This window comes from Vombatus ursinus, unplaced genomic scaffold, assembly GCF_900497805.2.
Source record: "Vombatus ursinus unplaced genomic scaffold, bare-nosed wombat genome assembly UNPS02014792.1, whole genome shotgun sequence".
NCBI lineage: Eukaryota > Metazoa > Chordata > Mammalia > Diprotodontia > Vombatidae > Vombatus > Vombatus ursinus.
This window is the reverse complement of record NW_020954570.1, coordinates 16090825-16106412: the sequence shown is the minus strand read 5'-3', so window position 1 is coordinate 16106412 and position 15588 is coordinate 16090825. Positions and strand designations below refer to the sequence as shown.

The 15588-nt window shown below is 35.6% G+C and overlaps 1 protein-coding gene across 2 annotated transcripts in view; it reads left to right on the top strand.

Moving 5' to 3' along the window:
- The window catches only part of FAM174A (family with sequence similarity 174 member A), a 39165-nt gene extending 24355 nt beyond the window's left edge, over positions 1–14810 (top strand). The window contains exons 3-4 of one of the 2 annotated variants that reach the window (XR_003569739.1): positions 8353–8487; positions 14180–14810. Coding sequence is in view for 1 of the 2 variants with exons in the window: in XM_027869215.1 (XP_027725016.1) it covers positions 8353–8491 (139 nt within the window). In the remaining variant the exon portion in view is untranslated. Of the gene's footprint in view, positions 1–8352; positions 8492–14179 lie in introns of those variants that run through there. The other variant, XM_027869215.1, reaches the window with a different exon arrangement.
- Positions 14811–15588: the final 778 nt, after the last annotated feature.

Genomic DNA, 15588 nt, shown 5'->3' with positions numbered 1-15588 from the left:
GTGTGTGTGTGTGTGTGTGTGTGTGTGCATGTATGTATATATAGAATACATTGGAAATAATAAAGGGAAGGGCACTAAAATTAAAGAGCACCAGGAAAGACATCTTGTAAAAGGTGGAATTTAATAAAATTGAGAATTAAAGGAAGCTAGCAGGCAAAGATGAGGAGGGAGGGGATTCCAGGTATGGGGGACAGCCAATTGGAACAAATCTGGAAAGGGAGTATCTTGTGTGAGGACTAGCAAGGAGGCCAGTGTTTCAGTGAATTACAAACGTATTTATAGGTGAGCAAGGTATAAAAAGACTGGATAGGTAAGAAGGGGCCAGGTTATGAAGAACTTTAAACTTTCTTTTTGGTGGGGGGCTAGGCAATCAGTTAAGTGGAGTAAATGTCAAAGGTCGGATATGAACTCTGGTTCTCCTGAGTTCAGAACCAGTGCTCTATCCACTGTGCCATGTAGCAGCCCCATATTCAGGGCTTTAAAAACAGAACTGGACTTAAATTTGATCTTGGAGGTGTTAGAGAGCTCTGGAGTTTCTTGAGTATGAGGCTGACATGGTCAGATTTGTGTGTTAGATTTAGTGATTGAGACAGTTGAGTGAGTGCAGGATGTATTGTAGTCAGGAAACTTGAGGGAAACCAACCAGTAGTCCAGGCATGAGGTAATGAAGGTTTGCAGCAGGGTGGTAGCACAGTGGATAGAGTGCTAACCCTCAAGTCAGGAAGACCTGAGTTCAAATGTGGCCTTAGACACTAGCTGTGTGACCCTGGGCAAGTCACTTAACTCTGTTTGCCTCAGTTCCTCATCTGTTAAATGAGCTGGAGAAGGAAATGGCAAACCACTCCAGTACCTTTGCCAAGAAAACCCTAAGTGGGGTCACAGAGAGTCAGACATGACTGACATCAACAACAGTGACAGCATCAGACGAGAAAGGAAGGGTCTATGTCAGAGATGAAGGATGGTAAGGTAAAAACAACAGGATTTGGCAGCTGATTGATTTTGGGGGTCAAGAGGGAGTCTTATCATGTTACTTCATTTGATCCTCACAACAACCCTATGAGAGGTAGGTGCTGTTATTAGGACAATTTTACAGCTGAGGAAACTGAAGCCTAGAGAGGTTAAGTGATTTGCACAGGATCACACAGTAAGTGCAAGTCCATTAAGGATATTCAGCAAGGATATGACATTGATTCTCTTAGGCACAGGTTCCCTCCCTCTGTGTTACCCTCGCTGACCACCAGTCAGAATCCTGAGGGAGGAACAAGTGGCACCTTTCAACCTAGACCAACCATTTGGTATTTAAGCCTGCAGGTATCAATAGCCTAAGCCTTAAACCCTTGAGCCAATGAAGTATTGAAGTTGGTTTCTATACCTTTGGAAAAAACCTAGACTAGCCAGCATGGAGTAGGGCCTTTTCCTAGTACTCTTACCACACTTTGTAACAGGGGTAAAAAAAAAAAAGTTACGCAAGACCAACTGACAGATTGACTGTAGGCAACATTTGCACTTTTCAAGAGGAGAAGGGAGGGACAATTTCCTCATCTCTAAGTGGCAAAGATTAGTCATCATAATTACTCAGTTTATTTGGGCATTGTGGTGGTCATTGTGTACAGTGATTTCCTAATTCTGTTCACATTGTGGATGTTTATAAAAGTCTTCTCATATTTCTTTGAATTCTTCACATTCAGCATTTCTCGTCATGTGGTAACATTCCATTGCATTCTTAGGCCCTTGTTTGTTTATCCATTTCCCTGTTGATGGGTACCAATTGTTTCTAGTTATCAATTACCACAAAATGTGGTCTGTGAATATTTTGATATCTGTGATTTCTTTCTTTGTCTTTTATCTGCTTTAACCTGTAATAGGATCTCTTGGTCAAAAAGACAGTTTAGTCACTTTTTTTTAATATTCCAAATAATTTTCTTGAACAATTGAACCGATTCACAGTTCCTCCAACAATGTATTAATGTTACTGTTTTCCTATATCTCCTCTAACATTGTCTATTTCCATCTCATGTTATGTTTCCCAATTTGCTTCACATGATGTCAAACCTCAGACTGGTTTCAAGTTGCTCTTATTACTAATTCTGAGCAGTCTCTTTTCATTTTGCAATAAATAGTTTGCAGTTCTTTTTTAAGAAAAGTATTCATGTCATTGGACCACTTATTTATTGGGGAGAATGGCTCCTCGCTTTGCACATTTGCATTAATTTCCTATATATCTGGTATTTCAGGGACCTTTCTCAGAGAGACACGATACAGGTATCTCCTCACCACCATGAATTTCTTTTTATGTTGTCTGAATTTTCATGTGATTGAAATTGCCTGGTTTTTTTTCTTTCTTTTTTTTCCCCCCTCTGAGTACCTCTATTCATTATTTGGTTAAGAATTTGCCCTCTAAAGATAATTGTGAAACATTATCTCCCTCTAAAATTTCATCTAACTTTTTTTAAGGAGGTAGAGAGGTAAGTAGTTGTGAGCAGTCTATACAACTGACAAAGAATTCAAAAGAACAAAAGTAAAGGACATCATTACAGAAGCACAGTTCAGAAGAGAATTATAGGCTGGTTACCTGGCTATTGTTCTTCCTCATTCTCGAAGAAGACCATGGCATCAGGAAGGTGATTCCATGACTTGTAAGTGAATTGGATTTAAGTGAGGGAAGGCTGTGTGAAGTCACCAGCCTCACTTTCTTCTCCAGAGCCATCTGGATCCAGTAGCCAGATATAGATCAGGACAACTGGAGATGGTTCCCAGTCACCTGGCATAGGACAAGAGCCGCACAGAATTGGCAGAGAAGGATAGGTTGTGATCTTCATCATTGCAACAGCTGAATTGATGAGATCACAGGTCTATTTAAGTATAATCTTTTGTCATGTATCCTGTATCCATTTGAAATTATATTTATCGTATATATAGTTTCTGCTGTAAAATTTTGGTCTAAACTGTCTTTTTTTTTTTTAAACCAAACTATTTCCCAATTTTCTGTGTAGTTCTTATTGAATAGAGAGTCTCCAAGTTTCTATTCTTGGATTTATCAGATGCTAGACTACTGAGTGTGATTATTTCTGATTCTACTTCTTCCCATCCCATTATTTACTTAGAGTCTCCACCAATCCAAATTCTACAAAGTATGGAGGTAGCATGGAATAATGGATAGTGAGCTGGTCTTGAAGTCAGGGAGATCTTTTCTTGAGTCCCACTTCTAATACCTAGGGCTATGTGACCCTGGAAAAGTTACATAACTTCTTAATGTAGATTAAGTTTCCTTGCCTGGTAGTTACATATATCAGTGAAATTACAGGTACCATTTTTATCCCTGTCTTCTCTGCCTAGTAAGTCTGTGGTAATTTGGTACAGAATTAAATCTGTAAATTTAAGTATTATCATCATTTTGTCATATTTGAGTAGGCGTCTTCATTTGCCATGAACTGCTTTGTTTGGTTTTGACTCCACCACCATCAGCATCATGTTCTTCCAGGACAAGCTCATCACTAGGAAGCTCATCATCATGGAAACCACTTCAACTTTGGTATTCACACTTCAGCAGTACCCTTAGTGGCTTCTGCCCCTCTGTTTGGAGGGCTTGGAGGGTGGAGCAAGAAACTCTTCCCATAGTCTCCCTTTATAGAGGGCTCAAAATCCTAGCCATCTTTTCATTTGACGCCAACTCTCTGCTTCGTTCTAACTGTAGCTTATGTAAGTCTTGAGTTGTTAGACTGACTTGACTTTCAGATATTTTATGCATTTCTGTAGTTACTTTAAATAGTATTTCTCTTTTTTTACTGCCCTGTTCTACTGATTTATGTTTTTGCTATTGAGAATTATTTCTCAACTATTTTTTCATAAACTTACTTTGAATCCTGATGCTTAAACTATTTTGTCAAATATTTTCTTCACTAATTATCCAGCGTTTTCTAATACTATAATTTCAAATAAAGGTAATTTTGTTTTCTCTTTGCCAGTGCTTATTCCTTTAATTTATTTCTCCTGTCTTATTACTAAAAGTAGCCTTACCAGAACTTACATGTCAAATAATAACAGAGGAAGGAGATATGCTTTTGATTTTAGACATATACTTTTAATCACTTTTTTGTATGACCCTTTATACTTTTTTATATGACCCTTTTATGCTTATTCTCATTAGATGTTTAACATTAATTATTGCTACATTTTCTCAAAGACTTTTATCACAGTCATGTGATTTGGGTTGTTTCTATTTTATATTTGATTATATTAATTTCTTTCCTAATATTAGACTATTTTCTCGTACCTTCTGTAAATCCAACTTGGTCATAGTGTGTATATAAGAGAAAGATATAAATATAGATATATTGCTATAATATTTTTCACTAAGATTTTTATATAGCAATTTATTAATAATGTTGGTCTTTGTCTATGATTCTCTCTCTACATTATCTCTTCCTTTTTTAGATATTGGGAGCATGTTCTCTCAGAAGAGCAATTTGGTAGAGCATTTTTGCTTCTTAACAAGTAGCATAGGTTTTAATTGATCCTTCTGCATCAGCGATCCTCCCTTCTCTACCCCTGGTAGTTTCCTTATCTATCTCTTACTTTAATTTTCTAAGTTGTGTTAAACTCTATTTTGTTTATTTGGGCATTTTAGATTTTTGTAGATAACCGTTCATTCCTTTATCTTTTCATTTTTGCTAGCATATAATTGTGTATAGTAAGACCTAATAATTCATTGTATTTATCCTCTTTTATGGATATGCTTTAATTTTTTCTTAATTTGATTTTTCAGTTGTATTAGTTAAAGGTTTGTTGGCTTTTTAATTAATCTTCTCAAAGAGCCAACTTTTTATTTTGCTTGTCATTTCTATTATCTTTTAATTTTCCGTTTCATAATTTTTTCTGATTTGTGCAATTTCAGATTCTTTTGTGCTACTTTTGGATTTATTAACTTTATTTTCTAGGTTTTAAAAAAATGATTAGTTTATTAATCACCTTTTTTTCTGTTTACTATCAATTGTTAGTGAGAGAGAGCAATTAGCCTTTAAGGATTCCTTTAGCTACATCCCTAACATTTTTGTGTGTTTTCTCATTATTATTCTCTTTTGCATAGTTATTGGTTGCTTTATAATTTTTTTTGACCTGCTCTTTACTAGAATGCCAAGTTGCCATCTAATTTTGTATATTCTCCTTTTATTTCTTACTTTTCTTTCTTTCTTCTTTTTTTTTTTTTTGTTGTAGTTTTTAGGCAATTGGGGTTAAGTGACTTGCCCAGGGTCACACAGCTAGTAAGTGACAAGTGTTCAGTATGAGGCTGGATTTGAACTCAGGTCCTTCTGACTTCAGGGCCAGTGAAGTCCACTGCGCTACCTAGCTGCCACTATGTTTCTTACTTTTCTTACTAGCTAGGTCCTGATCAGTGTGAATAATGAATCCTTTGAGGTGTTTTCATTATTCAGATTTAAACTACCTATTTCCATTTTGTTGGAACCAGTTACCATTATAATTATGTAATTATAATTTCAAATAGTGAAAATTCAGTTATCTGTGACTTCTCAGGATTTATTATTCATGCTAATCTGGACCTGGTTATAGTATGTTATGATCTATAATGGCAGTATTGCTTATATCTACTGTTAATATTTATTACTTCTAAGTGTTTCAGCATACATTGTGAATTTAACCAAAGGTACCATGTGATTGTGGAAAGTGTGTGTGTGTGTGTGTGTGTATTTAAGTTCTCACCATTCAGAAGACCATCTCATATGTTTCATCTCTTACCTCTTCAACAGTGAACAGTTACAATTCTCCCACAATTTTTTTTTTTAGTTTCTTTTTCTGTTATATTAAGCCACTAAGAGAAGAGTATTTATGTAATAGTATAGCATTACAGTTCAGCTAACTTTTTATTTACAAATTTAGGTTCTGTGCCATTTGATGTGTGTGAATAAATATAGATATACATATTAAATAATAATATTGTTTCATTGTATATGATACCTTTAAGCATGAGAGGCAGCATGGCATAGTGGACAGAAATGTGACCTTGGAATCCAGAAGATGGGAGTTTGATTTCTCCTTGTCATAATACTGGCCTTATAATCCTTGGCCATTCACTCAACTTCCTAGTATCCTAGGCCACTAACTCAAAGATGATTAAGTTTCAAAGTGGATGTTGATTTGCTTTGGTAGAGTGAATTTCCTTATCTGGAGTACTCCATAATAGTAAAATCAAGGTTTATTTTTAATTTTTTTTATTTTTTTAAGGCTTTACATGTAATATAGTTTCTCTTTTACCTCTTGTGAATTTTTTTTGTCTGATAGCAATATTTCAACTCTTTGAAGTCTTGATTTTCCTTATATCTTTATGAAATTCACTTTTTATTTCCTTGCTTGGAAGAGAGGCCTTTTTCTTGTATTCTCAATGGCTTATTTCTGTTTTCCCTCATGCTTGCATTACTGTGGCATGGTCACATTTCCTATGCACCATAAATTAATCAGCAAACATTTATTAAGCATCTGCTGTGTGTCACGCATTGAGGATACACAGGCAAAAATAAAATTCGAGGACACATGCTAAACACATAATGAATATATGCATATTAGAAATGCAAGTTATTTTGGGGAGGAAGATACTAGTATCTGTGATGTGGGGCATAAGGGGTAGGAAAGACTCAATGTAGAAGGTGATGCTTGAGGTTAGGTTTGAAAGCAAGTCATAATAGTAAAGAGGCCGAAGTAAAGAGGAGCTCATTCCAGGCATGCAGACAGCCTGAGACAGAATCCAGTGTGTAAGGAAAACCAGAAGGTCAGTTTGACTGGATTCTAATATGGAGGACATTTGTGTATATTAAGGTCAGAAAGGTCTGTTGGTGTGTGGGTATGAAGGATATTCTCAGCTTCCTTTGTGGGGAGGAAGGTTGAAAGGAGAGGCTGGCTGGGTTCCTGCCCAGAGAAAATTCACTTATGACTGCTCCCTGTAGCTTGGTTTCCTGTCTCCTTGTACATGAAAACCCCTTCCCTACCTTCCTCAACATTTGCATTCCACCCCTTTTTTTTCATGTAGATAAACCAGATCAGTGTTTCTCATGTCTCATGACTGTGCAGTGGTTGATTCATAAATATGAGAGGACCTTAATAGCTGTACCCCAAAACAAAAGTCTGTGTGAGATTGCTTGTGCTGGCTGTGTGGTCTTAGGATGATAAAGCTGAATAGGATCTTTCTGCTTAAGTATGTCAGCTTTCTGATGTTGTTCATAAGCCTTTTATCTTATGTGGTATTGCTTTCTTATTGATTCACCTTTAATTACTATGTTTTGTTTTTGGGGTTTTTTTTTTATTTTTGTTTTGTTTTGTTTTGTTTTTTACTTCACTTAGGAACAATTTTCTCTTTCATAAGCTAAAGGAACCAACAAAGAGGAATTATTCTTCCTAACAAGGAAGAAATGTTTGCTGGAGTATGAATGATAAGAACGTTGCCAAAAAGTATTCATTCTCTTTTTGAATTTGTTATAGAAGACAGAAAAGCTGAGCATAGTCTGATGTGTCCCCTATCTAGCCTTTGGGAGATTTTTAGGTCCAGAGGATTAATAGGTAGGATCCTATAGATTAAAATCCTTAAAAGGAAATCCATCTGAGCAGGAACAGGAAACTCAAATACGAAATTCTGAAGACCTAAAGAGAAATTATTTCAGGGAAAATGAAAAAGGAGAAATACCATGTAGGTTTACAAAGAACTCACCAACTTTTGAAGGAAGATTAGTTAGCAAAGGATGATCCCAGGTCTGTGTCTCAAGATTGTTAAGTCTTGTCTGATATTTGAATGGTGTCAGGAGTGCTAAAGTTGAGAATGAATTAAGACTGGCAGAGAATCCTCTCATGGTGGATGCTCCATTGTGGCAGATCAGTAACTATCCTGTCTTCAGTTGGAATTTTCTGAAGCCTCACTGGCATTTCTGCTTTATTCCCTACATTGATTTTTGTTGCAACTTTCTGCTAACCTAGTTTGGATATCTCTCAAGCAGCCTTTTGTTGAGGCACTAGCCAGGATAAACCTAAGTTTTACATGATTGGAATTATACTTCTCCCTGACAAAGATTGTAACTTTTTTAATAGGGTACTAGTCCTGGGCTTCTTTAAAAAAAGAAAAAAAGAAAAGAAAAAAAAAACTAAGAAGTGGATTTGTACGATATACTGAATATTCCATTTCAAGATGAAAAAAAAAACACAGTAGCATTTGTAGGGTATCACTAGATGTGTGTATGGTGCAGGTGAGTGTGAATTTAAATTAAACAGTTATTTTAAGTTACTATCAAATGAGGACCTTCCATACATTTTAACTGCTCTATATTAAAATTTTTTACATGTATATTTTGTTAGAATGAGAAGAAGAAATAGAAAGACACGAAGATATGGAGTTTTGGACACAAATCTAGAAAATATGGAATTAACACCTTTAGAACAAGATGATGATGACGACGATACAACTCTGTTTGATGCCAATCATCCCCGAAGGTAAATAAAAATTCAGGCTAGACAATGTACTAGATAAAAAATTACAAGGAGAATCATGTTTTATTATGTTATCTTCTTAATAGCCAGCTTTCTCAGCTTTGGCCATTTTGGCTGCCTTGCCATCAGTCTTTACACATTAAAATTGCTTTGTTATATATACTGCATGTGCATATGTACACCTGTACACGTACACACACACACACACACACACACACACACACACATACACACACACACATATATATTGAGTTATATTGGAGGAATCCTTTGGAACGAGTGTTTATAAATATTTGTTGTGCTTTGCTTACCTGGCAAGGCTGTTGTGAAGATAACTGAGATAAGACCAGAAAGTTAATTCAAAAAAGTATCTACTAGTGTACCTTGTGCATAATTGAACATTAGAGTTGTGTTTTTAAGAAATTTGAATGCAATGGAGCCATTATAATGTTCCTGTAAACCTATCCAAAAAAGGGAATTCTTTCTGTAATCCATTTACTCTTGTAAAACTTACTGGCAAAGAAATTAGATGATTTGTTCCCATGTGAAAAATTTTGTAATAATGTAAGTTTGTTAATTGAGTATAATCTGAGAGGAATACTATATTAGATTAAAGTTTTAGTTATATAAGTAAAGAAAAGCAATCCTTTTATTACTGTAAGATATATGGAATAATAAGAGTATTACAAAGGTACTACCAAATCATAAGTACCCATATATATCTGCTTTCAATCAGAACAAAGAATAATATGTAATTAATCAACCAATATCATATGTATGTATGCATTGCTTAAAATCCTATTGTCTTCTTAAGTAAAGTATTACCTTTTTATTCTCATTCAAGCCTGTGTTTCACAATATAAAAAACTTTATGACAAAAAATGTCCAAAGACAATCCCAGTGACAACTGTGAAAAATTGATTGGAAAAGCCTTCCAATTATTGTCTGTAAATAAGAACACTTAAGTTAATGACTTAGTTAATAGCTTATTTGATGGACTTATATTTTTAGCTATGCTATATCGTTTAAATTAGATTAGATTACTTTTATTATTGGTCCTGAATGGGTTAATGGCATACAAAAATTGTTGTATTTTTAACACTATTTAAAATACAGAATTTAAAATAAGGGGGGGGAAAGTATTGTTTTAAGCATTTTATAAAAAGAATCCTTACCTTCATTAAATAACTAATAATATAAAAAAACTATCAAGAACATTTCATTGAAAATATACTTAACACTTTAACAAGACTTCTTAGTATCAATAATCATTTGAAAGGATGACTTATAATAATAATATATTAGATTTCCATCCCTTCTTATATATATATTTTCTTGAACCTCTGAAGGATATTGTCTCCGTTCTTATTGTTATTGTTATTATCATCATTATCATTGTTATTATAGCAAGGTACTTTATTTTCAAAGAAGTTCTTTGAATATGGATTGGGATACAGTGAAGTATAGTGGAACTAAACCAACAAAAAATTAGATGGCAACTTCTGTCATCTCACTGAGACAGGCAACTCTCCACCAAGGAATGCCCTTTTCCAGTGCTGACTGATGCCTGTTTTGCAATTTCTAATCTTAAATAGTTTCATGGCAGGGATGGAGGGTGAGAGAAGAGTGAGAATTAAGTGCCTTACCCAGAGTCACAGCCAGGGTATGTCAGAGGTGAGATCTTGACCCCTAGGCTCTCTCTACTATGCTGTGCTCCCTATCCATGACATGAAGGGTTCTATGTACCATTAGGGGATTAAGGGTCATCTATAAAATATCAGCTCACTTTGATATATCTCTTCAAATATTTGTTGCATTTCAAAAACCCTTTAAAGTGCAGTATTATTATCCCCCTTTAGAGATAAGGAAAATAGTGCTGTTGCAGGTTCTCCTTCCACTACCATCATTCAATACCATCTCCTTCGAGGTTCATTTACTCCATATCTACCATCAAATTAAAATCCTGTTAACTGTTACCCATAGATCTCCAGGACATTCCCCTTATTTCCTCAATGAGTTTATTGCCAGGCTCACAGTCTTTCCTTCTTAACTCCTGTCCTTATACACAGTTATTCAACTTAATCATTTTACATGACCTACTCCTCTACTCCTTTTCAGCCACATACAAAAATGTTTCTCCCCTTGGCCTTACCCATTACCTGTAAATGCACCATTTCCATGTTCATGAACTCTGAAATACCCATATCTGATCATAGCCCATGGTCATTTCAACCCTCCCTCTACTTTAAAACCACCAACTTTCTTCTTCCTCCTCATCCTCATCGTGACCTCTTATCCCACCTCTCAGTTTTTTTTCCCAGGCCATCACCCCTGCAGTAAGTATGCTTTCCTTCCTTCACCTTCTTGATTTTTTGGTGAACCAGTTCATCTTTACACTGTCCTGTTGCCAATCTTTATCTGCCAAGAATCAGCCTTGAGTCACTACCATCATCTGCTACCTTTGCTCCTACATATGTGCTGCATAACAAAGCTGGAGAAAATCATGAGAATATTCAGATTGAATCCACTGCAAATTTGTGTTAGATAATCTCATCTGGTCCCTCACTGTGGTAAAGCATCCTACTGTACTTCCTTAATTAATTCACAATACAGCTTACCACATCAGCTCATCCAAACCTTTTCATCCTTCATCAAACTTCCTATGGTTCCTTTTCCCTTCTTCTGTCATTTGAGAACCTAGTTTTATATTTCACAGAAAAAGTTGAGGCCATTCTCCCAGAGCTCCCTCTTCTTTCCTGTTTCTCATTTCACATTAAGATGCCTTTTTCTACTATCTCTGCCTTCAGTCATGTCTCACCTGAAGAGGTTGTGCTTCTTATAAAGGTAAATGCCTCTACATGCACAAGTGATTCCATTCCATTCCATCTTCTCCAGCAGATTATCTCCTCCATCTTCCTTATACTCTCACTTATCTTCATTCTTTCCTTGTCTACTAGCTATTTACAAACATGCCTGTATTTCTACCATCCTCAGAAAACCCTCATTTGATCCAAGTCCATTTCCACTAGCTAACATCCCATATTTCTTCTCCTTTTTTTGGCTAAACTCCTTGAGAAGGCTCCTATTATGCCTGCCTCTGCTTCCTTTCTTCTCTCACTTATAACTCTTTGTAGTCTGTCTTTCAAACCCATCATTCATCTAAAACTGTTCTCTCCAAGGTTATCAATAATCTCTCAATTACCAAATCTAATGGCCTTTTTTTCCCCAGTCCTTATTCTTCTTAACCTCTTTGCAGACTTTGAAATTTTCGATCACTGTCTCCTTACTACCCCTGTCTCTCTAGGTTTTCGTGATATTACTGTATCCTGGTTCTCCTCCTACCTGTCTGATCGATTCTTCTCAGTCTCCTTTGCTGAATCTTCTTCCAGCCTACTAAAGGTAGGTATCCCCTAGGGTCCTGGACCCTCTTCTCTTATACTTCCATACCATTTCGCTCGGTAATTTCAGCAGCTTCCATGGTTTCAGTTAACATCCCTGTAATGCTAATCCTTGGGTCTTCTTATCCAATCCAAACTTTTCTTCTCTTCTAATCTTCAGATTCACATCCCCAGTTGCCTTTTAAACATCTCAAATTGGATGTTGTATAGATATCTCAAATGCAACATGTCCAAACTGAACTCATTATCTTGTTCCCAGACTCCTCACATCTTCCCAACTTCATTATTATTGTCAGGGGCATCACCATCCTCCCATTCACCCAGGATTACAAATTAGGCATCATCTTCAAACCCTCACTTTTACCTCCCTTCTCCAACCTGTCGTCAAGTTCTGTTGATTTTACCTTTTTAGCAACTCTCATGTATGCCCTTGTTTCTCCTTTGACACTGCTACCATTTGCTTCAGCACCTTGTGCCTGGTCTATTGCAATAACCTGCTGGCTGGTCTCTCTGCTTCAAATTTCTCCTTATTCTAGTCCATCTTCCACTCAACTGTCAAGTTGTTCCTGAAGTAAAGATCTGACCAGCCAATCCAATAATCCAATAAACATTTATTAAGTGCCTATGATGTTCCAGGCACTGTGCTAAGTACTGGGGATACAGTTAAGAGAAACATAGTCCCTGCCCTTGAGTAGCTTACAATCTAAAAGGGGGTTGGGGGGCAACATACAAAAGGAAGCAAGAAAGCAGGGGCATAGGGTCATCTTGTTCCCTGTAGTTGAAACCAGGCACAGCAGCAGATGCAAAGTAAGAGTGAGCTTGAGAGTCCAGTTTCTACCCTCTATACAGGAAGGCAATGGGAAGGTTTTGGTCCTCCACCCTCCAGCCCTTCAATCAAAGGAGAGAGGAATCTGAGGGATTTAATATCAATCTAGGCTTGAGTTAGTAACATGGTGATGAGATTAGAAATGATGAGCCCCTTGAGAGGGGCATCTTGTTCCTAAAGTTGAAACCAGGCATGACTACAGATGCAAAGTGGAATAGCCATGTCAGCTCCCATTCAATAAACTTCAACTCCCTATTTCCTCCAGTAACAACTATAAAATCCTCTGTTTATTATTCAAAGCCCTTCATAATCCAGCGCCTTTCACCTTTCCAGTCTTCCTGTACCTTACTCACTCTCAGGTACTATGTGGTTCTGTGACTGGCTTCCTTGCTCTTCCTTGCTCTTCCTCGCCCAAGTCACTCACCCCATCTCCAGATTCCACTGTTCCCCAGGCCTAAAATGCTCTCCCTCCCCATCCCCAACTCCTGATTTCCCTGCTTCCATCAAGTGCAAGCTAAAATACCATCTTTTGCAAAAGCCTTCCTTCACACCCCCCTAGTTACTCCCTTCACTTGATTATCTCCAACTTATCCTATATATAGTTTATTTGCTCATAGTTGTTTTCATGTTGTTTCCCCTATTAGGGTGTGGGCTACTTGAAAGCAGTGACTATCTTTTGCCATCTTTGTTTCCCAAGTGCCTGGCTGCTTATTGACTGACTGGTTTCTTTTTACCACATAAGCATCTCAGGATTCAAACACAGTTCTAATTGCAAGTCTATTGCTAGGATATATTACTTGATTATGATTATTGATTATGAAGACATAGGATCCTTAAATCTTAATAAAACTCATCATTTTAGGCAAATTCAATAAAACAGATGGGGAAAAGGTATTCAAGCATTGCTAAGCCCATAAAACAATCCTGTAAGAATATTAAAAGTCATTACAACAAAACATTCATTGTCTAGAAGATACCTTTCAACACAATTCTTGAAAGGCCTAGAAATTAGGTAAAAGTTAGGTGCAATTATTGTCACTATTGTTATTATTTATTCTTATAAACCTCTTTGGTTGAAATTTAAAGCAATAAAAATCTGCTTTTTACTATAATTGGTTACATAGCTAAAATTTATTAAATAGTGTTTTCTTACTTAGGCTAATATAACAATATCTGTTTGGAAAAAATAAACTGAATAAAAGTGAAAAGTTTTAAAAATCTGTGGGTAAATGTACATATGCCTATAGTAATATAGTGAAGATGAATATCAGAATGGTTGCATTTGATAAAATTGATAAAAATAATCTTAGTATATATAAATAATTTAAATTTCCTAAATTGATAGCTTTGATTATCTAATTTTATATTTCTCTTCCCACCTCCACAAAATCTTTGTGAAGTAACAGAACTGTACTTAAATGTGTAAAAGAAAGGGCATTTAAATATCATTACGAACTTTTTTTGGTTGCAGATAAGAATGTGCCTTTTAATGAGAAAACTTCATTGGTGAACATCAAAGGAAGAAGTTTATGATTAAGGAATAAGAAGCCAATATCAGTCACAGCATGGGGGGTATTTAAGTTATGTATATTATGACCTTTAATTTGTTGTTGAAATATATACTGTATCAGTTGTTGCATCTTTGTACATATAGGAATGTTCTATTAATGAGCTCAAATCTGAAGAAAAAGAAATGCAGTATAATAGAAATCTATTTGAAAATTACCATTAAAATAGGGTGTTTTCAGTTTTGTTTTTTTTACTGCTTACCATAATGTGGTGAACAATATTCTGTTTATGTGCTAATCAGCTAATATTAATTGTTTTGCTGGCATAATGTTTTAAGTAATTATCAATTGTAATTACCCACTGAAGTACAAATTCTCTTAATATTATTTAATTTTTTTTCTCCAACAAAATGTATTTCCCATTTTTGGGGGGAAATGCCAGGTGTATTGCTTTGTTTTTGAGTATTTTTTAACTACATAACTATATGAGCTATTGTATACAAAGCAATAAATGTGATTTTAAATTGTTTTAAGTGTTCTTAAAGAAATACGAAAGACAGTGTCATTTGAAGATAAAAGCTTATTTCCAAAATAGCTAAAAGTTCTGTGGTATTATTTCAATGATATGTATTTCTCCTGGTTTCTAGAAAAATTTTGTGACAGTGTTAAATATTACTAACATTGCCATCGCATATAATTCTATAATTTCATAAACTTGAATATATGTAAGATATACATTTCAAGGACTTAAAAAATATTTTTAGACTTAAGATATTTTCAGAAATCATTAAATTTCAAAGATTTTCCACCACGTGTTTTCTTTACGTAGGTAGTTAGATATAATTTCATATACTACTATGAAAAACTGAGATAATTGCAAAAATGCTAAGGTAGAGGCTATAGCGATCATTGACATTTATATATTACTTTGAAATTTGCAAAACATTTTGCATAGATTGTCTCATTTCAGTCTCACAACAACACTGTGAAGTGTCTTATGTTAACATGATTTTTTCATGTATGGTCATATATATGTTCTATAATGGTTATTATTTATAGTAGCTATTACCTCCATTTTGTACCCTTCACCTCTACCTTTTAGGTGCCCTAGTGTCCTTCAAAGCTCAGCTCAGGCATGCACTACTTGAGGCTTTTCCTGATCCTAACTGCCCAGAGACCTTTTTTTGGTCTTTGTATCCCCCATAGCTAACACTGTACCTAGTACATGGTAGGCCCTTAATACTTAATGGATTGATTGAACTAAGCTTTAAAGACAGGCTGAAATAGAATCTTTGGAGGCCATGTAAGTAAGTACCATTCTCCTACAAGGAACCAACCCAAAGGCAGAGCTTCAGAAGGGGCCAGAATCATT